Here is a 27,452-nt window from a genome sequence, read left to right as displayed (position 1 = left end):
ATTTTATCAGGGCTGATAACAAGCAAGCTGAGCAGTGAAGAATGAAACAAAGAGCAGGGAAGTTGTTTTCTCTAATGTTCCCATTGATATACAGTGATGTGAAAAACGATTTGCCCCCTTCCTGATTTCTTATTCTTTTGCACACTTTGTTTGTCACACTTAAATGTTTCTGCTCATAAAAAAAAAGTTAACTATTAGTCAAAGATAACATAATTGAACACAAAATGCAGTTTTAAATGATGATTTTTATTATTTAGTGAGAAAAACTCTAAATCTACACGGCCCTGTGTGAAAAAGTGATTGCCCCCCTTGTTAAAAAATAACTTGCCTGTGGTTTATCACACCTGAGTTCAATTTCTGTAGTCACCACCAGGCCCGATTACTGCCACACCTGTTTCAATCAAGAAATCACTTAAATAGGAGCTATCTGACACAGAGAAGTAGACCAAAAGCACCTCAAAAGCTAGACATCATGCCAAGATCCAAAGAAATTCAGGAACAAATGAGAACAAAAGTAATTGAGATCTATCAGTCTGGTAAAGGTTATAAAGCTATTTCTAAAGCTTTGGGACTCCGGCGAACCACAGTGAGAGCCATTATCCACAAATGGCTAAAACATGGAACAGTGATGAACCTTCCCAGGAGTGGCCGGCCGACCAAAATTACCCCAAGAGCGCAGAGAAAACTCATCCGAGAGGCCACAAAAGACCCCAGGACAACATCTAAAGAACTGCAGGCCTCACTTGCCTCAATTAAGGTCAGTGTTCACGACTTCACCATAAGAAAGAGACTGGGCAAAAACGGACTGCATGGCAGATATCCAAGGCGCAAACCACTTTTAAGCAAAAAGAACATTAAGGCTCGTCTCAATTTTGCTAAAAAAAATCTCAATGACTGCCAAGACTTTTGGGAAAATACCTTGTGGACCGACGAGACAAAAGTTGAACTTTTTGGAAGGGGCATGTCCCGTTACATCTGGCGTAGAAGTAACACAGCATTTCAGCAAAAGATCATACCAACAGTAAAATATGGTGGTGGTAGTGTGATGGTCTGGGGTTGTTTTTGCTGCTTCAGGACCTGGAAGGCTTGCTGTGATAGATGGAACCATGAATTCTACTGTCTACCAAAAAATGTTGAAGGAGAATGTCCGGCCAACTGTTCGTCTACTCAATCTGAAGCGATCTTGGGTGCTGCAGCAGGACAATGACCCAAAACACACCAGCAAATCCACCTTTGAATGGCTGAAGAAAAACAACATGAAGACTTTGGAGTGGCCTAGTCAAAGTCCTGACCTGAATCCTATTGAGATGTTGTGGCATGACCTTAAAAAGGCGGTTCATGCTAGAAAACCCTCAAATAAAGCTGAATTACAACAATTCTGCAAAGATGAGTGGGCCAAAATTCCTCCAGAGCGCTGTAAAAGACTTGTTGCAAGTTATCGCAAACGCTTGATTGCAGTTATTGCTGCTAAGGGTGGCCCAACCAGTTATTAGGTTCAGGGGGCAATTTCTTTTTCACACAAGGCCATGTAGGTTTTGAGTTTTTTTTCTCACTAAATAATAAAAACCATCATTTAAAACTGCATTTTGTGTTCAATTATGTTATCTTTGACTAATAGTTAACGGTTTTTGATGAGCAGAAACATGTAAGTGTGACAAAAATGCAAAAGAATAAGAAATCAGGGGGCAAATATTTTTTCACATCACTGTATATGGTAAAATACATGTGCTTCGTCTCTGGTTCCCTTTAAGGCTTCTATATTTGAATAAGTTATTTGAGTTCTGTTAGGTAACTGCTTGTTATGGAACATATTTATCAGGCTGATCATCCCATGCCGTACAAAGCTGCAGCCTATTCCCTATGCTGCGGGCAGCTCACATTGTACTGCTGTGTGTCAGTGGCTATCTGCCAGCCCAGCCCCATTACTTCAGTGTGTGCATGCAGAACAGTGTGACAGTCACAAGCTATGGGGTGAGAACCCAACACCCTTCCACACAAACCTCTTATTCAGCCGCTGAGGGTTCTGAAGCAGGAAGCTCTACTCGGCTATTCAGTATCATCGGGACAGTTTACATGAAATATAATGAATGCATTTTAATTTTGCAAACTGGTATTTTCCTGAGATGTATTGGTTGCAAATTTCAACAGCGCTGCAATACGGCGGCTCATACAGACGTTTCTCGGTTATATGTGCATTATTGAAAGTACAGGTGGTCCCCGACTTACAACGACCAACTTATAAACCTGTACGAAAGGCCTGAAAATGTTAAATTGAATTCTGTGGGAACAAGTCTCTCCCATCCGCGAACGAGCGTGGCCTCACTGCGCAAGCAAAATGAGCACATCAGTGATCACTAGGGCAGGAGGAGGCACATAGGGGGACAGGGAGCAGAGGTGGTGCAGAGGGACACAGAGGAGACAGAGGTGACAGAACAGGACTCTGGACGCACACGGAGCATAGAGTAAGTACAGGGGACAGAGATGGCACAGTGTTTTGACTTGTGTACAGATTCTGATTCTTTATGAAGGATCTCACAGGCTTAGGGCCCGTTCAGACTGCAAAATGCGGACGGCCACGCATGCGGACCGCAACGCGTACGAACGCACGCCATCCGCGTTCGTATGCGTTGCGTTACTGATCCCATCACTGAAAAGTGAATGGGACAGCCGCGCGTTTTTGTAAAATCTGCGTGCAGCATGCGTTCCGGGACCGCACAGGCCCGGAACGCATGCAGTGTGAACATCAGACATTGCACTCTATGCAATGTCTGATGTCCTGCGTGTCGGCCACCTGCACGCGTTTCCAAAACGCGGCTGGAAACGCGTGCAGTGTGAACGGGCCCTTAGAGGTTGCATCTTGTGTCTGAAATGTCTGGACAACATTTACCGTAATATGACTAAAATCATGCCAACTTTTCCTGGATGCTGGGGAGAGTGCATACACCTTGTCAGGAATATAGTAGACATCACTGAGAAGCAAATTACAGCCACAATTTTTTTCCTGGCAGAATACAACTTCTGTGGGCAGGATGAGATAAAATACATGAACTATTGACCTTTTTCTAATTCTGGGACACTTAATTGCCTGTCACTGATTAGAGACAGTAAAGGGGCCCATACACTCGATTGGTCGATTGCAAATCGATTGACCAATCGACCGATTTGCGGCCAATTTCGATTGATTTCAATCGATCTCACAGGCTGGAAAATTTAGGTCGATCTGTTGAAATTGCTTATCATTTTATGGTCCTAATGGAAATCTGAAGGCAAAAAAAATGCCATCAGATCGATTTTCAATAGATTTCAAACTGAAATCTATTGGCAATCTGTTCCTAGTAAAACATGTTCCTAAACACATCAGATAGATCAGAAATCTATCTGATGATCTATCTGCTGCTAATCTAACGAGTGTATAGCCACCTTAAAACATTCAACCTACTTCATACCTGTTTAACCCCTTGGGGACCAGCCACTTAATCCCTTTTCGGGACCAGAGCTGTTTGCCTGGCTCAGGTCCCTCTGGTTTAGATGGCCAGGCAGCGGTATCTCCAGTATAAATTGTCAGACATGGGTGTCACCCGTATTGTCAGGTGTACCCAGTACAGGCAGCCCTAATTACTCACCTCCCTGGGTCCGGCGATTAGCAGCTATCCCTGCCTTCTCTCTCCCCAACATGCAGCCTCACACTGCCGCTAAATTCCGGGTCCTGGCTTGTTGACTTCATCAAGCTGGTACCTGGAACTTAATGACCGTAAGGATGACTGCCAGGCAGAGCGGTGGGGGAGCGACAATCACCAGGGGAGCATCAGGAAGGCGAGTGGGTCCTCTTCTCCCTCTTCAGCTGCCACAATGCTTCAGAGATCACTACAATTGGCGGTGATCGTAGTGATCACGTGATCAGGAGCCAATCGCGATGGCTCCTGATCACTGAGGGGCGATGTCAGCTGTCATATGACAGCTTAATCTCCTCCCTCAGGTGCGCACGATCGTGTCGGGAGCAGTGGGACTTCAAAAACGTGAGTTACGTCCTGTCATCAGCAGGCGGCCCCACACAGGGTGTAACTCTAACGTCCTTGGTCCCGAAGGGTTCAATAAAAAATAAAAAAATGGGTACACTATGTACAATAGATCATTAGACTATACATAGACACCATTTTTGTATAAATATTAAAATGCATTGCTAGAATTTAGATGTGCATAAGCTTTCCATATACTTGGCTAGACAGTTAACACTATACAGAGTATAATTGCTGCGCACTGTAGACATGCTTCTTATTTTAATATCTGTTTTTAATGCTCAGATATTTGTAGATATGCAGTTGGTCAGTTTTTTTAGATCTGATTTTCATGTGTCACTTTTTAGGACTATCACAATCTGCTAGTTTGCCACACATCAGAGTCTGCTGTCTGGTTTAGGTTGTGCTTATTAGTTTTGTGTGTTTATATGAAAATATTATACTATAGCTTTGGTGCTCCTTCCCACCGATGGTTAACCATGACCTCATTATGTCAGAATACATCTATACAATTACTACAGATTGTGTGCCATGCATGAACCTGAGTGCACATTTCTCTGTCTTTTGGGTATGAGTGCGCTGAATGGTTTTATAATTAAGAGCAAGGAAACCATCTCCTAAAAAGCTGATTGGCAGAATGTAGAAGTTGTTGGAGCAAATCAATCCTTCTGACAACTGATCCATTTAACCAGCAGTCAAGATTGTTGCCTATCTTCTACTTCCCTGGTAAAGCTGATCACTAATAAACATTGCACTGATTCCCATTCTCTCCTTTTCTTCAATTGTTGTGAGCTGCACTGCGCCTAGCTAATGGCTGCCATACACTGGTCGGTTGCCACCAGATCGACCAACAGATAGATCCCTCTCTGAATTTGATCAGAGAGGGATCTATTGGCTGCCCATACACTGCACACAGATTTTGAACTGATTTCAGCGTGAAATCTATGCACCACTTCCTGCCTGGCCAAACCCTCCGCCCCCCCCCCCCATGCCTTCCTTCCCCGGGGAGCAGCAAAAATATTACTTGTCCCCGCTGTCTCTCACTTCTTCCGTCGTCGTCCTCCGTCTCCTCTTCACTTCCTGTCCCGTCTTGTGACAAGCAGAAGTTCAAACAGTAGAGGGCGCTCTGTTTAAACTTTGTCTTCTCACAGGACGGGACAGGAAGGGAAGAGGAGATGGAGAAGAAGGGACTGCACAGACCCAGGGACTCACGCGGACAGGTGATAGTATTACTGCGTCGCTCGCCGGTGAATTGAACGCCGCTAATGCCGCGCTCCCGAGCATGTAGAGTATGGGTACCTTAAGGCTGCATTGGCCTTATGGGTTGACCTCTCCCAAGTAGGAAAAATAAAACCAGAAGAGCACCAGTAGATGACCTGTGAAGAGATTGAAAGAACGTTGGTAGAGTTAATGGAATAAGATGATTCAAGGAATATGTGTCGGAGGGGGGGGGGAGAGATAAAGTATGCTGAACAGAATACAATTTTTTTTCTGATTTATTCCTTATGTGCTGAAGCAAAGTGTCTAGTTTTTGAATTTGGTCACCTGACCTGTGGTAACGGCAGAGTGTGGCTGGTGCTGCTGCTGTAGCGCAGCATTACCCTGATGTGTAGACAGTGCAGGCCGAGCTCTGAGAAGAGAACAATTTGCAGCTCCAGAAAGGAATCTGCTGAAGTTGCTGTTAGACATGTACTTTAGAAGTGATTAGTTTGACATGAGATCACTATGAAGCTTGTGTACACAGTTGACAAGCTGTGTCACTGAGAGCGCGTGCAGGACAGAGAAAGCATTTAGTGCCTGGAGCTTTGCTTGAAGCTTTTACCTTTCCTTGGAGGATATGGGATCAGTTTCAGCTTATTTACTGTGATACTTTCCCCATCATCATTAAAGCATATCTCCACATTACTTTTAAAATAAAAGTGGAGGGAGAAATAAATCCCCTCAAATACTCTCTAGTTTTTCCAGATATTTTTACAAACAGCATTAGGCCTGGAACCTACTAGAGTTTTTTGTTTTGTTTTTTGGAGCGTTTAGGGAGCGCTTTCAATCGCTAGCGTTTCCCTAAATGCTTCCACTAGAGCGACTGCGATTAAGGAAATCGCAATCACAGGACATGCAGCATTTTGGGAGAATTTCCATTCTAATGGATTGTATAGGAGCAGGGAAATCGCTCCCAAAATATATACTGCTGCTCTCCTGTATAAAGGCTTTGTGTGGAGCGTGACTTGCTGGTGTCATGTGGGCTGCTGCTAGGGCTTACGTTCGGGGGATGACTTATATTTCAGGCATGCTAGGAATTCCTGCTAGGACTTATTCTCAGGGGATGTCTTACTTTAGGGCTGGTTCAGATGGACGTTTGCAGAGCGTTTACTGCCAGCGTTCAGGGCTTGGCGTTAAACGCTCCCATTCAAGTGAATGGGAGCGTTTGTACCAAGCTTTTACGCGCGTTTGCACAAACGCGGCGTTCGGGTCCCGATTTTCACTGGTGTTCAAGGAGCCCCTGGAAGCTACATGTTGCTTCCAGGGGCGGTTAACCGCGACAGGTAATGTCCCCCTAGGGGAAGAAAAAACGCGACCGCATCCGAACGCAATGTGAACGCTGCTGAAAGCCTGAACGCATCATGAACGCCAACGAACGCGACGCCTCCAAACGTCCGTCTGAACCAGCCCTTAGGGGAAACACGGTATATGAGCAGTCCTCTTGTGGAATGTAGGTGTTATTGCGGTAACTTCAGTGAAGCTGTTGGGGTTTTGTTTATGAATCGAGCTGCTTGGTTACTCTGTTGTACTGGTCCAAGCCCTATCCCATAGAGCCATATCAATCCCTGCCAAGCACTGAGGACGACCAAAAATCTGAAACGGGCTGTATGTATGTACCGTATGTTGGTGTGGCTCTGTAAAATTTAAAGCTATAGGCTTGCTATACACCAGTGGTTCTGGAGGTAAGACTGGATTCAGGGGCATAGAGATAATTTGCATATTCAGTAGCGGTGCATTGTGGGTAACCACAGATGTTCATTTAAAGCGGTATTATCACCATAAAAATCTAATTTCAACAGCAACTGGCCTGAGTGTATTAAGTGATAAAGATGCTAATCTTGCATTCAAAACTTGCAAAATGTTTTCTGCTGTTATGATTTGGAGTTATCGCATACTTTAGGAGCACTGGCCCTTTAGTAGTCAGTGCCAAACAGTTGCATGCTGGGGGTTCTTTTTATCTATAATATATTCCTCCTCTTCCATTTATTTCCCTGCCAGCTGCTTATCTGAAATATGATCCTCTGCTCACTTGTGTTTACAAGCAAAGCTGAGGTGACTCAGTGATTGGAGTAGAAAAGAAAAAAAGACAATGCAGTTCCTAGTATACACCTCAGTAGGAGTGTCTAAAGACTCTGGTAGGAGGGCAGGTAACGAATACACAATGAGCAAGAGAAGGGAGGGGGGGATAACAAGAGTCAGGGAGGATATGATGTCAGTGTTAGCTTGGCAAGATGGCCACTGCCTAGAATAGTATTTTCTGCTTTTCCTTTGTAAAATTCACAGGAATCGTTACGTGGATAGCACAATACATCTGTTATGTAAGTAGAAGTAGTATTTATCTACTTATATATGTTTTTTTATTTCTAGGTTAGCATGGGTGTCGCTTGTTCTTTAAAGCTGAGCTATTGCAAATAACTTATGTTTTAAGTAGGCAAAACACTCTAAGCATTGTATATGAATCAGTGCACTCTGGATATCTTTAACACTAAGCCATATAAAGCAGCTGCAGACTGAAGATGAAAGATGGATAATGGCATTCAGTTGAAAATTAAATGTATAGCTATTATATACTGTGTGTTAAAATCACCATAAGATCTAGATCCTGTAATAACGTGGAGTAACCCATTTAAAGCTTTCCTGATTTTGTTTTTCAGGAATCACCGGCCAGAGCTCCCACAGGTTCCCCTCGGACTCCAGGCCGCTCTGGTCCTACCACCGTGCCCAGCTCTTCACCTATGGCTGCTGTGAAGAAGCCAGACCCCAACATTAAGAGTGAGTGCCCCTTCTTGTGTTGAGCTATGAAAGCTATTTCTTGGGTATTAGAGTGGAATGCTATTTTTCAGCTTTAGGCAAAGTAGGCGAGGGGTGAGCCTTGTACAGATGCCAGTCGCCTGAAATGTGATTGGTTCAGGCAACTGGTTTATGTGTGTACAGAAGCAGTTGTTGTCACCACCGAACTCTGCTCGTAGAAATTGTAGTTCCTGCTGATTTGTGCTGTATTGCCTGCAGCACGAGACCTCCAGTCTGTCCAGGGCTCCCTGTATAAGCTGAAGACGTATCATGCCCAACTTTATTTCCATCCAACTGTTGTTTGTGTCAGTTTTTGGTATTTTCAGTCTGATTCGACACTTTCTGAGTTTTGTTTGACTTTTTAGCAGTGTTGGTGGGTTTTGTTATGTTCCCATTTTTTATTTGTAATATGCATCTTCTGTTCCAGATGCCGCAGCCAGTGAAGGGGTCTTGGCCAGCTTCTTCAATAGCCTGCTGAGTAAAAAGACAGGATCTCCAGGCAGCCCAGGAGGACCAAGTCCTGCCCAGAATGCAACAAAGAAGCCAGGTATGGTGAACTTTGCAGGCACACAAGCTCTAAAGGTAGCCATACACTGGTCGATTTGCCATCAGATAGATCCCTCTCTGATCGAATCTGATCAGAGAGGGATCGTATGGCTACCTTTACTGCAAACAGATTGTTAACCGATTTCAGCCTGAAACCGTTCACAATCTGTTGTGGTGGTGGTTGTGCTGCCGCCGCTCACCCACACTTCCCCCCCCCCCCCCCCCCCCTTCCCCCAGCATACATTACCTGCTCTGCCGGCGCGACTGCCCCCGGTCACCGCCCGCTTCTCCGCTCTGGTCTCCGGCCCCGGCATGCTTTACTTCTTCCTGCCCGGCAGGAAGTTTAAACATTAAAACGCCCTCTACTGTTTAAACTTCCTGCTGGGCAGGAGGAAATGAAGCATGCCGGACCCGGAGACCAGAGCGGAGATGGAGCACCGGTGACCGGGGGCAGTCGCGCCGGCGGAGCAGGTAATGTATGCGGGCTCTATTGCGTCGGTCGTCAGGCACTCGAACGCCGTTAGCGGCGCGCTCCCTACCCGAGGGGGATCGACGGTAATTTTCCGCACGGAGCGATCGACTGGATCGGACGAAATGGATCGAAATTCGGCGTGTAGCGGGAACGATGTGACAGCAGATTCGATCCCAGTGATCAAATCTGCTGTCGATCTGGTGCGAATCGGCCTAGTGTATGGCCAGCTTTACTGTAACATTCAATATAGGTTACCTTACCACTACAGCCTCAAGGTTGAGTATTGCCACTGAGGTGTCATTAATTGCCCAGGGTGTCAATGAAGAGACACAGCCACTCAATAATAGCTACTGAGCCATGCTTCTGTCACCATGTCTTCACCATCATAGTCGTACCCCCATCGATCAGCGGAAGAGAAGGTTGCTTAGCCCCACCCCTGGAATAAACCATGCCTTCCTCCTAATTACATTAGTTTTCCTCTAAAAGACAATTTAGCCATGGCTGGAAACCCCAGTATAATTTTATTTCTGGAGCACTGAGACCATGACATGTCTGGGTTGTTTTTTTTTTTTTTTGTTTTTTTTTACTTTCAACAAAGCCTCTTTTAGCAAATTGTGAGGATACGTGAGGAAATAGTCAATACTTCACTGGTCTGCAGAGTCAGAAACTTAGACAGGGACCCCATCCAAAATGTTTGTGATGCATAACAATGTGGATTCCAGCATGGATATGTTTGGCCATGTAGGGTAAAAAGAGTGCATATCAAAAGGGTAAAATGCAAGATCCCCAGAAACATTAGTGGAATTTGCAGGCACTGTAACAGCCTTAGGAGAAAGCCTTCACTACACTCCATATCTTTGTAAGCCTAGGAGAACAAAAGGGTATATATCCACACTAAAGCAGGCCATACACTGGCCCGATTTGCGCCCGTTTCGACAGCAGATTCGATCACTGGGATCGAATCTGCTGCCAATCGTTCACGCTACACGCCGAATTTCGATCCATTTCGTCCGATCCCGTCGATCGTGCCGTGCGGAAAATAACCGTCGATCGCCCGCGGGTAAAGAGCGCATCGCTAGCGGCGTTCGAGTGCCCGACGACCGACGCAATAGAGCCCGCATACATTACCTGCTCCGCCGGCGCGACTGCAGTCTCCCGGTCACCGCTGCTCCGTCTGCGCTCTGGTCTCCAGGTCCGGCATGCCTCACTTCTTCTAGCCCGGCAGGAAGTTTAAACAGTAGAGGGCGCTCTACTGTTTAAACTTCCTGCCGGGCTAGAAGAAGTGAGGCATGCCGGACCTGGAGACCAGAGCGCAGACGGAGCAGCGGTGACCGGGAGACTGCAGTCTCCATTCTCCCAAACTGCATGGTATTTTGGTTGGGGCATTACTTAGCGAGCTCTTTTGTGAAGGCCAGATATGACTGATTCTACTCTGTACATCATGGGTCTTATACTGTATAATTTATTTATAGTTAACTCCAAGGGACCAAGAAATGTGGTTTATTAAATCAAAAATTGTCCTAGAAATGGCCCAGCATGCCCTGGTACATTCTCTGCTGCAATGGACCAACTTTGTCCTCCCATTAGAGGTACAGTACAAGCACTTGCACATTTGGTGAACTGCAAGGTTAAGTAAACCTGATGGTTCCCCCCCCCCCCCTACATGGTACAATTTTTTCATTTTTGTCGATTAAATAATTTCGTTCGGTTATTACGTTAAATCAAGTATAAAGATTTTTCCAAAATGTCCAATCGGATTTTTATTGAAAAAAAACGGGATAATTGATTTTTTTTCTTTATCGAAAAAAAATTATATTAATTTTTCATTTGATTTGATCCTTTTGGTCAAATAAACAGGAAAATTGAAAGTTTTTATTGTACCATGTATGGGCACCTTTGAGGTTTTATAACCAGGCTGGACAAATCACTGGTACAGTGTACAGTGCTCCTTAAAAATTGCAAGCGTCACTGAATAGTGGCATCCACTCGCTTCCTGTGTGTGGCTCAGATACCTCCGCGGGCGAGACTCACAGCACATGTCCTGCAAAACTTGAGCCAATCATGAAGCCTCTCTTCAAAATGCAGCCAATCATGATAAGCCACTCAGCGGCCAGGACTTGGTACTCTCCTCTCCACTCTCCTTAGTTTTGAAGCGAGTAGGTCCGCTCTGATCTGCACTACTAGTGAAAGTAGCCTGTACACACGCTACCAGGAGCTTCATCGCTAACAAGAGAAGAGATACCCGGGAGTGCATACAATCCCTTGGGAGGACTGTGACTATACTTTTATTGGTGATTGAAAAGTGGAAGTGGTAACGCTGCATCCTGTTTTGTTTACATTCACATTATTCCTCATTTTTCCCCAGGCTGCTTAATTGTACAGTTCTTTATATCCAGCGCCGATGCCATTCTTCTTATCTTTCAAATGTTATCAGGCTTCAACTAACTTGCAACCAGCCTGACGAGAGGCGCTGACCATGGGTTTCACACTTGCATATGACCCATGCACCGCCCACTTTTTACTATATCCAGAGTCGGCATCATGTAGGGGCCAAAAAACATGTTTACTATAACAGAAGTTTTATTATATCCAGGTTTAATATACCAGGCATTGTTCCCGTAATGGAGATTGGACAGGACCCGGAGAGATTGTTTACTATACCTGAGATTATTATAACAAGATTACACTGTATCAGTACCAATTGGGGCATACATTTTTAGTTTTGTCATCTAAAACCTATGTTCTCAATGCGTGGTACGCGAACCTCGGGGTACTTGGGCTTGATATACTTAACCAAGAACAACAAATTTAGAGTTTTAGAAAAGTATAATATACAGTGGAGGAAATAATTATTTGACCCCTCACTGATTTTGTAAGTTTGTCCAATGACAAAGAAATGAAAAGTCTCAGAACAGTATCATTTCAATGGTAGGTTTATTTTAACAGTGGCAGATAGCACATCAAAAGGAAAATCGAAAAAATAACCTTAAATAAAAGATAGCAACTGATTTGCATTTCATTGAGTGAAATAAGTTTTTGAACCCTCTAACAATAAAAGACTTAATACTTAGTGGAAAAACCCTTGTTTGCAAGCACAGATGTCAAACGTTTCTTGTAATTGATGACCAAGTTTGCACACATTTTAGGAGGAATGTTGGTCCACTCCTCTTTGCAGATCATCTCTAAACCCCTAAGGTTTCGAGGCTGTCTCTGTGCAACTCTGAGCTTGAGCTCCCTCCATAGGTTTTCTATTAGATAAAGGTCCGGAGACTGACTAGGCCACTCCATGACCTTAATGTGCTTCTTCTTGAGCCACTCCTTTGTTGCCTTTGCTGTATGTTTTGGGTCATTGTCGTGCTGGAACACCCATCCACGACCCATTTTCAGTTTCCTGGCAGAGGGAAGGAGGTTGTCATTCAGGATTTTATGATACATGGCTCCGTCCATTTTCCCGTTAATGCGATTAAGTTGTCCTGTGCCCTTAGCAGAAAAACACCCCCAAAGCAAAATGTTTCCACCCCCATGCTTGACGGTGGGGACGGTGTTTTGGGGGTCATAGGCAGCATTTTTCTTCCTCCAAACACAGCGAGTTGAGTTAATGCCAAAGAGCTCTATTTTGGTCTCATCAGACCACAGCACCTTCTCCCAGTCACTCACAGAATCATTCAGGTGTTCATTGGCAAACTTCAGACGGGCCTGCACATGTGCCTTCTTGAGCAGGGGGACCTTGCGAGCCCTGCAGGATTTTAATCCATTGCGGTGTAATGTGTTTCCAATAGTTTTCTTGGTGACTGTGGTCCCTGCTAATTTGAGGTCATTCACTAACTCCTCCCGTGTAGTTCTAGGATGCTTTTTCACCTTTCTCAGAACCATTGACACCCCACGAGGTGAGATCTTGCGTAGAGCCCCAGAGCGAGGTCGATTGATGGTCATTTTGTGCTCCTTCCATTTTCGAACAATCGCACCAACAGTTGTCACCTTCTCTCCCAGCTTCTTGCTAATGGTTTTGTAGCCCATTCCAGCCTTGTGCAGGTCTACAATTTTGTCTCTGACATCCTTGGACAGCTCTTTGGTCTTTCCCATGTTGGAGAGTTTGGAGTCTGCTTGATTGATTGATTCTGTGGACAGGTGTCTTTTATACAGGTGACTAGTTAAGACAGGTGTCCTTAATGAGGGTGACTAATTGAGTAGAAGTGTCTAACCACTCTGTGGGAGCCAGAACTCTTAATGGTTGGTAGGGGTTCAAAAACTTATTTCACTCAATGAAATGCAAATCAGTTGCTATCTTTTATTTAAGGTTATTTTTCGATTTTCCTTTTGATGTGCTATCAGCCACTGTTAAAATAAACCTACCATTGAAATTATACTGTTCTGAGACTTTTCATTTCTTTGTCATTGGACAAACTTACAAAATCAGTGAGGGGTCAAATAATTATTTCCTCCACTGTATATAATATTATTTATACGGGGGGGGGGGAGCAGCAGGGGGCACAGCCAGGGAGAGAGAGCTGTTCAGTGGCAACTCTGGAAAGCCTGCATGAACACCCCCAGTGGGAATTTTGAACAGAGAATACTTCTCCTCCCATTACCCTCCGGGATGGCGACAAATATTGTCGCTAACTTCGGAGGTGATAGCTGGGGGGAAGGCTGCAGTGAGTGGGCGGTGGGGAGACAGAGGCATGTCATGAGGCAGAGAACATGCCTCTGTGTCCTATCTGCCAACACCCCGACCCTCTCCCCCCCCCTCTCATCGCTTCGGTTCTCTTTAAAATTTGCATTCGTATTTGAATTTCCGCATGCTCTTGAAACTTGCACGCGAATGTACATTTTTTTTTTTTGATGCAAACAAACTCATGCAAAATAATCTTGTATGAGTTTGCATGAGGTTGATAAAAGGACAAGATTGTGAAATAGTCTTGAATTATGTGCAGAGTTTACAAACCGACATTGTTAGAAGCGTTTTGCTTTGTGTTTGTGTGGCACTGATGATTCTGCTATTGTTTCCTCCTGTATAGGACAGAAGCCTGTGTTGACCAACGTGCAAGAGGAACTGGACAGGATGTCCCGCCAGCCGGACTCTGTGTTAGCGAATTCTTCCCCGACGGAGAACGAGGCCTGACTTGCTGATCAAGCAAACAGTTACACCTGTGTAAATGACCAAATAATAACCATGTATAACGGACTTAAGGCTGCTCCGACACAGCGGATACTGTAGGTTTCGTCGTGGAATGAGGCCGGCCTCCCGGCTCGTCTCAAGTGTTACATGACCCTCATGGGAAGCTTGCCTTGAATTTATTCCACCCGATTAACCCCTCAAGTACAAAACAGTGGCTAGCATCTGTCAGGTTTCTGCATCAATGAGCACTTTAAACAGGTTGCTATCCATTTTGGAAGGGCCCCAGGTTCACTTTAGGAGATGCTTACGGTATGTCTCCTGTTTACTGATAAACAGGATCTGCTTTCATTAGCGTTCACCATGTTGCTGGCTTTGCAGATGGAGGGCGATTGTAAGTTGGAACCTGAGCTGAAACAAGTATGTGCTTCAGTTATTGGAGAGCAGGATGGGCTGTAAGTTTAGCTAGGGACAGGTAGTGTTGCATCTCCCTCCCCCATTGAGCATTTAGACCCCTTCCTTCACTCTGAGATGCTTCTACGGAAGGGCGTACAAGTCTGTTGGCTTTCCAGCTGTTTCAGGGAATCCTCTGGTTCACGACTTAGAAAGTGAATTCTGCATAGGGATTTGATGTTGCCAAATGAGGCAATTAGTCCTGGGATGGTGGCTGGTTGTCAGGTTGGCTTAAAGGAGGAGAAAAAAGTATGAGCTGTTTCGGGTATCTCAAACAGTTCGGGATGTGCCACTAAGATGTGCTTGGAGGATTTATGCACTGTATTAAGTCATTTTTATATTCATAAATATATATATATTATTTGCAAGCCATGCTCTAGCAGCAGTGTCTATTATCGGTTCATACATATTTTACTAGTGTGCATTCCTGCATCTTAAACCCTTATAGTTTCTAGATGCTCCATACACAGGGCATAGGGGTTAGCTGCCCACCTGCATTATTAGTTTATAGGTAACTGTTAATGTTAATGCCATGGGCTTATCTGGAAAGCAAGACTGATCATTTCTGCATGTTAAAGACCTTGACCTACTATATGCCAGAGGCATAAGAAGCTCCTGCTTTTTCAGGAAAGGGCTTCATGGTTCATTTAGTAAAGCACTATGAAAATATTGCAGCAGGTGAAAGCAGGTTGGTTACCTATGGAACAGATCACGTTGGCACTCTGTCTAGCCTTACACCGATAGAAAACTCGGTTATACAATTTTAACTACTCAAATGTACATAAAAATGTACATAAATATACCACAAGAAGACTACCAGCTTCGGATTAAGTGTAACTTTAATGTATTAACACCACTCAAATTTCATGTTCCTTTATTTAGTGTATATTTGTTTTAGAAACTTGTCTAACAGTCCCGATGCTGGGGATGTTGTCTGCTTCCTCATGGGTGGAGCCCTGCTGAAAGAGGTGGGAATCTATTGCTAGGATCTTTGTGGGTGGAGTTTGGATAGAGGATATGCAGGGGCCTTTTTGCTGTGGGGGATTCTCCTTCAGTGGTTAGAAAGTGTTTTTTTTTGTTTTTTGTTTTGTTTTTTCTAATATTCAAGGCACTTTCCCAGCCTTAGCTGCAAAATCTGTATAAAAATGAACTTATGGCTGGATGACACTGCCTGAAAAAGAAAAAACTTTCCCCACGTTTGCTGGTGGTGTTTTTTTTTTTTATTTATTTATTTTTTAAAAATTGAAATTGGATAGTTGTCTCTGTGCAGTGCAGTCCAGCCTCATCTTGTACATTTGGTAGTCCTATGCCTCGGTTTACCACTAGAATCTACAACCTGTTTTATTGTTCTGTTTGTGTAACCAAAACACTATCTAAAACGCTCAAAATAATGTACTTACAGTGAAATCTGCGTTTTTCGCCTTAGTTTCTTTATTAATGGAAGCTCGCCGTTTAACGTTCTAACCCAACGGTTACATATAGGATTGTCATCTAGAACACAGTATACTCCATTGTCGGCACACAGCTGAGCCAGTTCATTGTATGCCTAATGCAGCAATCTTTTTATTCACTAGGGACTTGGGTGTCTGATGTGAAAATCCACTTCTGTTTGGAAAAGAAAAACCTGTTATTTTACAAACGTTTTTGTTTTCTTACCTTGTTTGTATGTGCAAAGACAAACCTAGCCGTTTCTAACCTGCCAGTTTGGCACCTGATTATTGCAGGTTGGCAGGAAGAGTTGCAATACTTTCTGCTTTGTGTAGCATGACCTACCATGCAGAAAAATGGAAATTAGTTGTCAGTCTGTATTCTTTAACAGTAGATCAAATGAATACTGGTTCCTCTGGGTTGTTGTTTTTTTATGCTGTTTGAGTTTCAGTGCACTTTTAGACATTTTATAGTGGGAAAATTGAAATAAAATATAATTTTTAATAAGATTAGAATAAAGGGAACCTAAACTGAGAAGAATATAGATTTTTTTTCCTTTTAAATAATACCTGTTGCCTGACTCTCCTGCTGATCCTGTGTCTCTAATACTTTTAGACACAGCCCCTCAACAAGCATGCAGATCAAGTGCTCTGACTGAAGTCAGACTGGATTAGCTGCATGCTTGTTCAGGGGCTGTGGCTGAAAGTATTAGACACACAGGATTAGAAGGAGAGTCAGGCAACTGGTATTATTTAAAAATAAAAATCCTTATCCTTCTCAGTTTAGGTTCCCTTTAAAATTGACCTGCATGCCACTACTTTACACCCATGAAGGGTTTTTTTTTTTTTTTTTTTTACTGCAGATGGAATTTCACTTTTATTTTGAACAAGATTTTGTTTCTGTTTTTGCCTTTATATAGCCTAGGAAAGGTCCTATGGAGAATCTAGTTGGGAGACAGTAACTCTGTAAACCGTGTACATTTTAGAAAGTGGAAAATGCAAATTCTGTTTTCAGGAATTCCCTGGGTGTCAGTGACAGGAAATATGGAGGTATTTATCATAAAAGGGGCTTAGACCACAGTAAAGATCTGACAGGTCTTCTTTCTCTTCTTTACTGCTTGAAGAGCTACAATAGAAAAATAAATACTATGTTTACTCGCTTTCATTACTACTGTCTGACAAGCTATTGGCAGTATAATGTCCCTTATGTTATGAAAGAATAGAGGTACAAGATCAGCTTCTCCTTCAGACTGTGGTATACGCAGTAAGGCATAAAAAAAACCCCTGTAACATAAAGTGCCCCAGGGGAGTACCGGTACTTACCTCGGGAGGAGGAAGCTTCTAGATCCTTTCAAGGCTTCCCCGTCCTCCTCCATCCCACAATGGTTTTGCTGGGCCCCTCCAAACAGCGGCTATGTAAATATTTACCTCTCCTGCTCCAGCGCCGGCTCAGTAGCGGCCCTCGGCTCAGGATCAGGCGGAAATAGCCGATCCCAGTCGTGTCTGCTCTACTGCGCAGGCGCAAGTCACCTGCGTAGTAGAACGGTCCCGACTGGGATCGGCTATTTCCGCCTTAGTCCATCAGGGAGCTGCTACTGCGCCCGGAGCCAGGGAAGGTAAATATTGCTGGCGCGCCTGTGCCACAGCCTGAAAAATTGTCGGCTGTGACTTTGGAGGGGACCAGCGAGACCACCGTGGGACGGAAGAGGACGGGGGAAGCCTTAATCGGATCCAGAGGCTTCCCCCTCCCTAGGTAAGTACCCCCCCAGGGGCACTGTTTTTTTTTTTTGTTTGTTTTTTTTTTTATACAGAGTCTCTTTAGTTAAATTAAACTTCCAATCTCTGGTCCCCTTTGGTTGGATAAAACGATTGTGTACTAGGTTAGAAAATGGCTGCCTCAGCTGACTGCAGGAAAATGGATCCTCTGAGGTGATACTGAAGTCCCAGCTCTTTACATGAATGTACAGACTGCACTGCTTGCTTGTCTTTCCTCAAACCATTCTCACAGACCATGCTTTATAGGCAAAATATCAATTGTTGTTAAATACAAATTTTAAATAAGTGACTGACTTACACAAGGCTTATTTTTTTTGTAAATTTTCAGGTTAGTGATGCTTAGGATGTAATTGGGTGTCACTGCACACTGCCCATGAGCTGGCATTTTGGCATAGTAAATTATCTGCAGAGGTCACTGGCTTCAAGTACCCACAGAAAACAACACAGAGGGAAATCGATATGTAAAATCAAACCTTTAGAGCGACACCTCTGCCACACAGTGGACTGCCCTTATAGCTGGTAGAGCTCGTAATCAGAAAGTAATAGCTGACTGGTAACTATCTTTTTATATTGTTTTACCTAACAATATAAAAAGAAAAAAAATTGTGCCAGTGAACTTAGAGGAACTTTTGCCTACACAAACGTACATTAGTTATGTTAAAATAGATAGGTAATATAATCTCTTACCCACCCTGTTTTAAAAGAACAGGCAAATGTTTGTGATTTCATGATGGCAGCCATCTTTTTGGTTGAAAGGAGGTGACAGGGAGCATGAGACACAGTTCCAACTGTCCTGTGTCCTGATCACCCCTCTCAGCTGCTAGACAACAAGAAAAACATCAGAAATCCCATCATGCTTTGCACAGCATGAGGGGAAAAATGCCCGGGCAGTTTTTTGATGGGGTGGAGCTTAGCTTCTAAGCCACTAAAAATGAGGCTTGGGGTATGAAAAACAAAGTTCTGATGCTGTAAAACTGTTAAAGAAACACCAAGCCTTTTCAGTTCTGCTGAGTAAATTTTTAGTCTGGAGGTTCACTTTAAGCATGACTTTTGTACTAAAAGCGGAATTACTCTTTATATTCAGTGTTCAGTTGCTTCACCTGGCTAATTTTAGTGAGCACCCGACTGTCATCAGCTCACCTACTCATCCTCCTCCTACGCAGTAAGCAGTTGTGCTGACCCTGCATTCCCCTGGTTGCGCTCCACCCGGCTACTTTTTCATGCCACACGGCTAGAAAATAGAAAAAAATTCTGGGGAAAACGCTGATAATGGTTTACATTGCCAAGTGTATCTGATTAATGTTATGCCTTTTAACTTGCTACATCAAAACACTATAAGATACAAGGTCTGTGAGTGGCTCAGAGGAAAGAGCTGGTGGGCGCTGCAGTCCAGCAATAGGCACAGGATTTATTGAGGTGATTTCTTTGCTACCTTGTATGCCACAGATAGCCATTCTAGAGATGGAAAGGTTGAGAGAGCGATGGCACCTGCAGAAAATGGAGGACACGAAGCCTGCCTTTTTGTCACAGCACTTCACTTTGTGCCTTGGTGATGTCACTAGTTGTTAGTAAGTCGATAGGCCCTCTCCGCATGGATAAAGAGGTTCAGCGCACAAAATGTCTGCTTCCATTTGTGTAGGTGACTGATGCGCTTGTGTGCATCATCACCTCTGGGATCTCCTCAGTTGTAGATGTTTCCACTACTGTTCTAGACTGACCTTTATATGGCGCTTTCTGGTGCAAGTTTAAAAAAAAACAATAATAAAGCTGTCCTTTTTAAAAGGGAAAGAAACCGTCTCTTTTCTGTTTCTGTTCAGTTGTTTGGTCCACAGACTTGAGCTGCTGTGTCTGTACTTCTCAATAAACTAGCTGGGCTGTTACACTACACCACTGACGGTACGTGTTTTATTTTACCATTCCTTACATGCCTGGGAGCTTGTAAACGTTCAGAATAAAAACTTACTTGCGCATACTTGGCTTCTGATAAAATGGTGCCCATGGCAGCTAAAGGTTACGTTGTTGCTGCTTCTTTGGGGTGTCTTTTCCCAAAAAAATGTTCTGTTACGGAAGACCAATGATTTGCATAGTCCAACTGTTTTTGTTGAACTGTATTTCTGCATCAGCCTTTTTGAATTTTCACGAAAAAAACCTCTGTGGGGGAAATTAGCCAGTGCTGCTGACTGAATTGCTGCACAAACTTCTGCGGTAATACAGCTTTGCTAGAATAGCAGGGGGTCTTGTATTAGTGGTTTTGAAAGATGGTGGGCGATCTTTGGAGTGAAAAAACACTTCTACCAGAACAGCTAACCTGAAGTAGGACCTCTGAATGGGAAAGAAAAGAGAAATATTCCTGGATTTGGCCTTTAACCCATTAGTAACTTCAATAGCGTTATCTCGTTTGAGATAAGTGCACTGCTTTTGACTTCAGTTGGCAGAACTCATTGTGCTGTAAATTCTTGGAATACTTTGATCTTTCTACTAGTAGAAAATACAGAAACTGAAAGCAGATGTCCTCTGTAAGTGTCTCACACACTGCCCTCTAGTGACAAGTGGCCATAAATACATAGTACAGCAGTACTAATTAGAAACAGGGAAATGTAACAAATAAGAAATAAAAAAGTGCTAAAATAAATTGGCCTGTAGCACTTGCAAACCTCTAAATTGGCTGCTAAAGGGTTAAAGAGGTTGTATTGTATTGGCTGTGTAGTTTGGCTGGGCTATCAGAATCCTAATACGTGCTGAACAGGGGTAGAACTCTTGACAGGTAAGACAGAACATACAAACTCCTAGAAGACAGTGTCCTGGCTGGGATTTGAACCAGGGACCCAGCGATGCAAGGGGAGAGTGCCATCTACTATGCCAAGTCGCCAACTATTTGGAGTATTTCCCACATTTAATTATACCTCAGTAGTTTGTTTTTTCCAGGTTTCAACACTGTAAGGGAAAAGTTTAAACCTCTCTAATGGTGCCCATACATGATGCAATGAAAATCATTTGAATTTTGCGTTTATTCAAACAAAATGATCAATCGAAATGTATCTTTTTTTTTTTTTTTTATCAAGAAAAACGAACGATTATCCCGTTTTTTGTTCAATAAAAATTAGATCAGAGTAGTTGGAAAATCCTTTATATTTGATCTAATGAATAATCGAATGAAATTAACTGAAAAAAAGAGATTGTTCCATGTATGGGCACCATTAGATATATTAGGCTGTCGGGGACAGGACAGGAGATGAAAGCTCCGCACTTGGGACACAGTGACAAGTGAAAACCAGATGTGCCAGTTGGATCTTAGATTTTAAGATCGTCATAGGAAGCAGGGCTGTGGAGTCGGTACAAAAATCTGACTCCGACTCCTCAGGTTAGGATTTCACCGACTCTCCTACTCCTCTAATTTGCATAATAAAATCTTGTTGATTGAAAGTATGTAACATGAAATGCTTCACTTAAAGAGACACTAAAGCGAGACTAAATCTCGCTTCAGCTCTCATATATAGCAGGGGCATGTGTGCCCCTGCTAAAACGCCGCTATCCCGCGGCTTAACGGGGGTCCCTTCACCCCCAACCCACCCCCCGCAAAAGTTGGTCGCAGACTTGGTCGCTAAATTTCTCTTCCTGGAGGCAAGGGCTAACGGCTGCAGCCCTGCCTCCCAGCGCGTCTATCAGACGCGCATCGCCGCCTCTCCCCCGCCCCTCTCAGTGAAGGAAGACTGAGAGGGGCGGGGGAGAGGCGGAGATACGCGTCTGACAGACGCACGTGGGGCAGGGCTGCGGCGGTTTGCTCCAGTGCGGAAACGCTCCCCCGCATTACGGAGGGGATTTGGGGGGACAGGGACCCCCGTTAAGCCGCGGGATAGCGGCGTTTTAGCAGGGGCACACATGCCCCTGCTATATATGAGGTCTGAAGCGAGATCTATTCTCGCTTCAGACTCTCTTTAACTGCCAATGCTGAAGTGAGAGGGATATGGAGGCTGCCATATTTATTCCCTTCTAAACAATACCAGTTACCTGGATATCCGGCGGATCTTCTCCCTCTAATACTATTAGTCATAGACTAAAACTAGTCCTTGGTAAGAGTACTTGTAAAAGGTACAGGCCGGAACAAAGAACATCTATCAGGCCCTAGCCAATGTAACAGTGGGTGCATGTAAGAGTGATGTGCAGGTACTCTGCAGGAGAATGAGGCGATTCTTCCTCTATTACACATCTGAACATGGATCAGGCCCTAGGCAATGTGACTGTGGGTACATGTAAGAGTGATGTGCAGGTACTCTGCAGGGGAATGAGATTCTTCCTCTATTACACATTCTTCATGTACAATCTGAACCAGGTTTATGGGCAATAGACAATACCTCTGTGTTCAATGTGCACAACATTCTCAGTGGATTCCCTGCAGCTCTGTTGGGAGTGCATATGTAGAGTATAGAACTACTGTGTAACTTAAAGTAAACCTGAGACAGATGAAAGTTTTATACATACTTGGGGCTTCCTCCAGCCCCCTTCAGGCTAATCAGTCCCTCGCCACCTGGATCTTCTGCTATGAGTCCAGGTACTTGAGCCAGTCTGGTGTAGTGCGCATGCACACACTCCGCCGTCGGAGCACTTTTGCGCAGGTGCAGAATGCTCCTGGCTGTGGAAGCGGCACGTAGCCAGACTGCTCTGACTGGCTGAATTACCGGGACTCATAGCAGAAGTTCCAGGTGGTGAAGGAGGACAGCGAGGGACTGATTAGCCTGAAGGGGGTTGGAAGAAGCCCCAGGTATGTATAACACTTTTCTTTTCATCCGTCTCAGGTACCCTTTAATTTGTAGCCACCAAACCAAATTTTAACATATCAAATTATTTGATTTCATGAGCAAAGAGAGTGCATACATTTGCATAAACCAGCATCAATGCAGAATTATTTCCATCTCATTGACCATCTCTATTAGTGACACGGCTACACATCAGGCTTTATTCTTACAGCATAGATGTTATTTAGTATATATAAGAGATTCCTGTGTACACATCATATATACAGTCACAATCAGATATGTAGATCTGAATTTAAAAATATGGGGACTGCTTAATTTAGCAGCACAAGTTACTATTTTTAGATTGGTTTATTCCAGTGCTGGTCGTAATGGAGAAAGCTACGCTTACGGATCATTACGCGTAATTTTACGCATTACGAAATTACGCTTACGGCATAGACATTCAATTTCGGTACATGTCTATAATTACGCATAGCACTTACGCAATTACGCGTAAGTATACCGTAATTCAGGTTATTATGTTATAGGCTTACGCGTAAAATTCTACTAGCAATTAATGCGTAAGGTCATGCTGCCAAGCGGAAAAGTTGACGCATGGATCAATGTTAGGTAGCCGCCGACTTTAAGTGTTAATAGCAAAGCCCCCTTAAGTGCTAAGAGCCTCAAATTTGGAGAATATATTAAGGACATCAGAAGGAATAAGAGGAAAACATTTTTTTTCAAAAAGACCTTATAGTTTTTGAGAAAATCGATGTTAAAGTTTCAAAGGAAAAATATATACATTTAAAAACCCGCCGACTTTAACGGTTAATAGCAAAGCCTGCTTAAAATTTAGGAACACCAAATTCACAGGGTATATTAAGGGGATCAGTGGGAATAAGAGGAAAATTTTTTTTTTCAAAAAGACCTTATAGTTTTTGAGAAAATCGATTTTTAAGTTTCAAGGGCGAAAATGTCTTTTAAATGCGGAAAATGTTAGTTTTTTTTGCACAGGTAACAATAGTGTTTTATTTTCATAGATTCCCCCAAGTGGGAAGAGTTTTACTTACTTCGTTCTGAGTGTGGGAAATATTAAAATAAAACGACTTGGGGTCCCCCCTCCCAGACCTCTTTAACCCCTTGTCCCCCATGCAGACTGGGATAGCCAGAATGCGGAGCACCGGCCGCGTGGGGCTCCGCACCCTGACTATACCAGCCCGCATGGTCCATGGATTGGGGGGTCTCGGAAGGGGAGGGGCAGCCAAGCTTTCCCCTCCCCCTCCGAGCCCTTGTCCAATCCAAGGACAAGGGGCTCTTCTCCACCTCCGATGGGCGGTGGAGGTGGAGGCCGCGATTTCCTGGGGAGGGGTTCATGGTGGCATCTGGGAGTCCCCTTTAAAAAGGGGTCCCCCAGATGCCCACCCCCCCTCCCAGGAGAAATGAGTATAGAGGTACTTGTACCCCTTACCCATTTCCTTTAAGAGTTAAAAGTAAATAAACACACAAACACATAGAAAAAGTATTTTAATTGAACAAAAAACATAACCACGAAAAAAGTCCTTTAATATTCTTAATTAACCATTAACCATTAATACTTACCTGGCCCTTTAAAAGCCAGTTCCCACGCAATATCCTCGGAAATATACTAATCAGTTACAATGTAACAAAGTTATTACAATGTAACAACTTTGTTACTTTGTAACACCACCGCACCCGACGTCACTCGCCGCTCACCCGCCAGCCGCCGCATACGCGCTAGTCCACTCCGCCCACACCTGTCACTCATATACATGCTGGCACCCATGGGTGCCAGCATGTATATAGGTGACATGTGGGAGAGGCGGGGAGGGCAGCGGAGCCGGCGGGACTTAGCGTCCTGCACCCGACAGAGCTCTGAGCTATATTAGCTCAGAGCTCTCGAAATCAGAGGGAACCCCATTGGTCTGCTAAGGACCAATGGGGCTCCTTGGAGCCCAAATACAAAGATGCTTAGAGAGCTCTGAGCTATAGCTCAGAGCTCTGTCGGGTCCTGCAGCACAGACGCGGCGGCGGTAAGTGACGTCGGGTGCGGCGTAGTTACAATGTAACAAAGTTGTTACATTGTAATAACTTTGTTACATTGTAACTGATTAGTATATTTCCGAGGATATTGCGTGGGAACTGGCTTTTAAAGGGACAGGTAAGTATTAATGGTTAATTAAGAATATTAAAGGACTTTTTTCGTGGTTATGTTTTTTGTTCAATTAAAATACTTTTTCTATGTGTTTGTGTGTTTATTTACTTTTAACTCTTAAAGGAAATGGGTAAGGGGTACAAGTACCTCTATACTCATTTCTCCTGGGAGGGGGGTGGGCATCTGGGGGACCCCTTTTTAAAGGGGACTCCCAGATGCCACCATGAACCCCTCCCCAGGAAATCGCGGCCTCCACCTCCACCGCCCATCGGAGGTGGAGTAGAGCCCCTTGTCCTTGGATTGGACAAGGGCTCGGAGGGGGAGGGGAAAGCTTGGCTGCCCCTCCCCTTCCGAGACCCCCCAATCCATGGACCATGCGGGCTGGTATAGTCAGGGTGCGGAGCCCCACGCGGCCGGTGCTCCGCATTCTGGCTATCCCAGTCTGCATGGGGGACAAGGGGTTAAAGAGGTCTGGGAGGGGGGACCTCACGTCGGTTTTTTTTAATATTTCCCACACTCAGAACGAAGTAAGTAAAACTCTTCCCACTTGGGGGAATCTATGAAAATAAAACACTATTGTTACCTGTGCAAAAAAAACTGACATTTTCCGCATTTAAAAGACATTTTCGCCCTTGAAACTTAAAAATCGATTTTCTCAAAAACTATAAGGTCTTTTTGAAAAAAAAACATTTTCCTCTTATTCCCACTGATCCCCTTAATATACCCTGTGAATTTGGTGTTCCTAAATTTTAAGCAGGCTTTGCTATTAACCTGCTGAGCTGAGCTCAGCTCGTCCAACACCGCCAGAGGCTGCCGCTCAGGCCCTGCTGGGCCGATTTTCGTGAAATAAAAAGCAGCACACGCAGCCGACACTTTGCCAGCCGCGTGTGCTGCCTGATCGCCGCCGCTCTGCGGCGATTCGCCGCGAGCAGCGGCGAAAGAGGGTCCCCCCAGCCGCCTGAGCCCAGCGTAGCCGGAACAAAAAGTTCCGGCCAGCGCTAAGGGCTGGATCGGAGGCGGCTGACGTCGATGACGTCACTCCGCTCGTCGCTATGGCGACGATCTAAGCAAAACAAGGAAGGCCGCTCATTGCGGCCTTCCTTGTTTATTCTGGGCGCCGGAGGCGATCGGAAGAACGCCTCCGGAGCGCCCTCTAGTGGGCTTTCATGCAGCCAACTTTCAGTTGGCTGCATGAAATAGTTTTTTTTTTATTTAAAAAAAACCCTCCCGCAGCCACCCTGGCGATTTAATCAGAACGCCAGGGTGGTTAACCGTTAAAGTCGGCGGGTTTTTAAATGTATATATTTTTCCTTTGAAACTTTAACATCGATTTTCTCAAAAACTATAAGGTCTTTTTGAAAAAAAAAATTTTCCTCTTATTCCTTCTGATCTCCTTAATATATTCTCCAAATTTGAGGCTCTTAGCACTTAAGGGGGCTTTGCTATTAACCCTTAAAGTCGACGGCTTTTTTATATTATACGGGAGCGTAATATTACGCGATTACGGCAGGCTGTGTAATTTCAATGGGAGTTTACTGTCTTACGCGTAATTTGTTACGCGTAAAACGTAACCCTACGGTCTACGCGTAATTAATTACGCGTAATACCGTAACCTTACACGTAACGCTTACGGTGCATTTGTAGTGAATTTCGATGCGTAAGTACGCTAATGCGTAATTTCGGCCCAGCACTGGTTTATTCCATTTTTGTGTACTAAGCAGAGCTATTACTGTATATATAATTTATGATGACCATTATCTGAGAAATAGAACATTCTATCATATTTTCTATTTTAATTACAGTTTAAATTCATTAGGAGTCAGTACATTTTTCTCCAACTCCAGGTACCTAAAATTGCTCCAACTCCACATCCCTGATAGGAAGTGACTATTGCTTGGTGATATGTCTTTACTTCCTCTCCTTATCATAGCTCTGAGACAAAGAAAGATGGACAGAGAAGCATGAAAGTATGGCAGACATCCCTACCCTACCCTACCCACACACACTTTTTTTTTTTTTACTAAAACAAGACCCAAGGTGGGGCTGGAAATTAATAAAAGGGGCTGGGTTCATCATTGCCACATTGGTGGTCTGAGGCTTCTGCTTTCACTTTCCTGACCCCTGGGGTCACAATGTTGGAAGAGCTGCTCTCACAGCGCAGGCAATACCTCTCCTCCCCAACCCTCTGTAATAGCGACAATTGCTTGTTACTAGTTTTGGGAGGCTGTAGCGCTGCCTGTGTGGACTCAGAGGCATGTCCTGCAGAGGGGAACATGCCTCTGTCTCATTTGCTGCCACCACCTGCACCGCCTCTGGTACTCTAAAGTAATTTTACTGAGAGAGTTAGGACATCTGGGTGCTAAACAGGAGTTTTTCCTAGCAAATACAGTATTGAAATGAAATAGATCATACATCGTACAGTGGAAGTGTGCAGACCCCTGTTAAAATGTCAGGTTAAGATTTTCCCCACTTTAATGTGACATGTATAATTTGAATTGATAAAAATGGGAGAAAATGGAAAACATAAGCTGGTTCCATAGGTGTCCACATCCTTAATTATGCCATCTGGACATAGGCCTTATATGCATGACTATCACTGCCACTGTGAATGATGTTCCATGCTCCCGTGGCAGCACTGATCTGTGCACAGTTAACCCTCAATGATCACTGTTACAGCTAGTAACCATTATTGT

The 27,452-nt window shown here is 44.1% G+C and overlaps 1 protein-coding gene across 1 annotated transcript in view; it reads left to right on the top strand.

Moving 5' to 3' along the window:
• The window catches only part of DYNC1LI2 (dynein cytoplasmic 1 light intermediate chain 2), an 82,098-nt gene extending 62,358 nt beyond the window's left edge, over positions 1 to 19,740 (top strand). The window contains exons 11-13 of the mRNA XM_068261094.1: positions 7,931 to 8,048; positions 8,494 to 8,613; positions 14,100 to 19,740. Of these exons, the coding sequence (XP_068117195.1) occupies positions 7,931 to 8,048; positions 8,494 to 8,613; positions 14,100 to 14,203 (342 nt within the window). The 3' untranslated portion in view covers positions 14,204 to 19,740. The remainder of the gene's footprint in view (positions 1 to 7,930; positions 8,049 to 8,493; positions 8,614 to 14,099) is intronic.
• Positions 19,741 to 27,452: the final 7,712 nt, after the last annotated feature.

The sequence above is a fragment of the Hyperolius riggenbachi genome, chromosome 11, assembly GCF_040937935.1.
Source record: "Hyperolius riggenbachi isolate aHypRig1 chromosome 11, aHypRig1.pri, whole genome shotgun sequence".
NCBI classification, from domain to species: domain Eukaryota; kingdom Metazoa; phylum Chordata; class Amphibia; order Anura; family Hyperoliidae; genus Hyperolius; species Hyperolius riggenbachi.
This window is presented reverse-complemented; position numbering and strand designations above follow the sequence as displayed.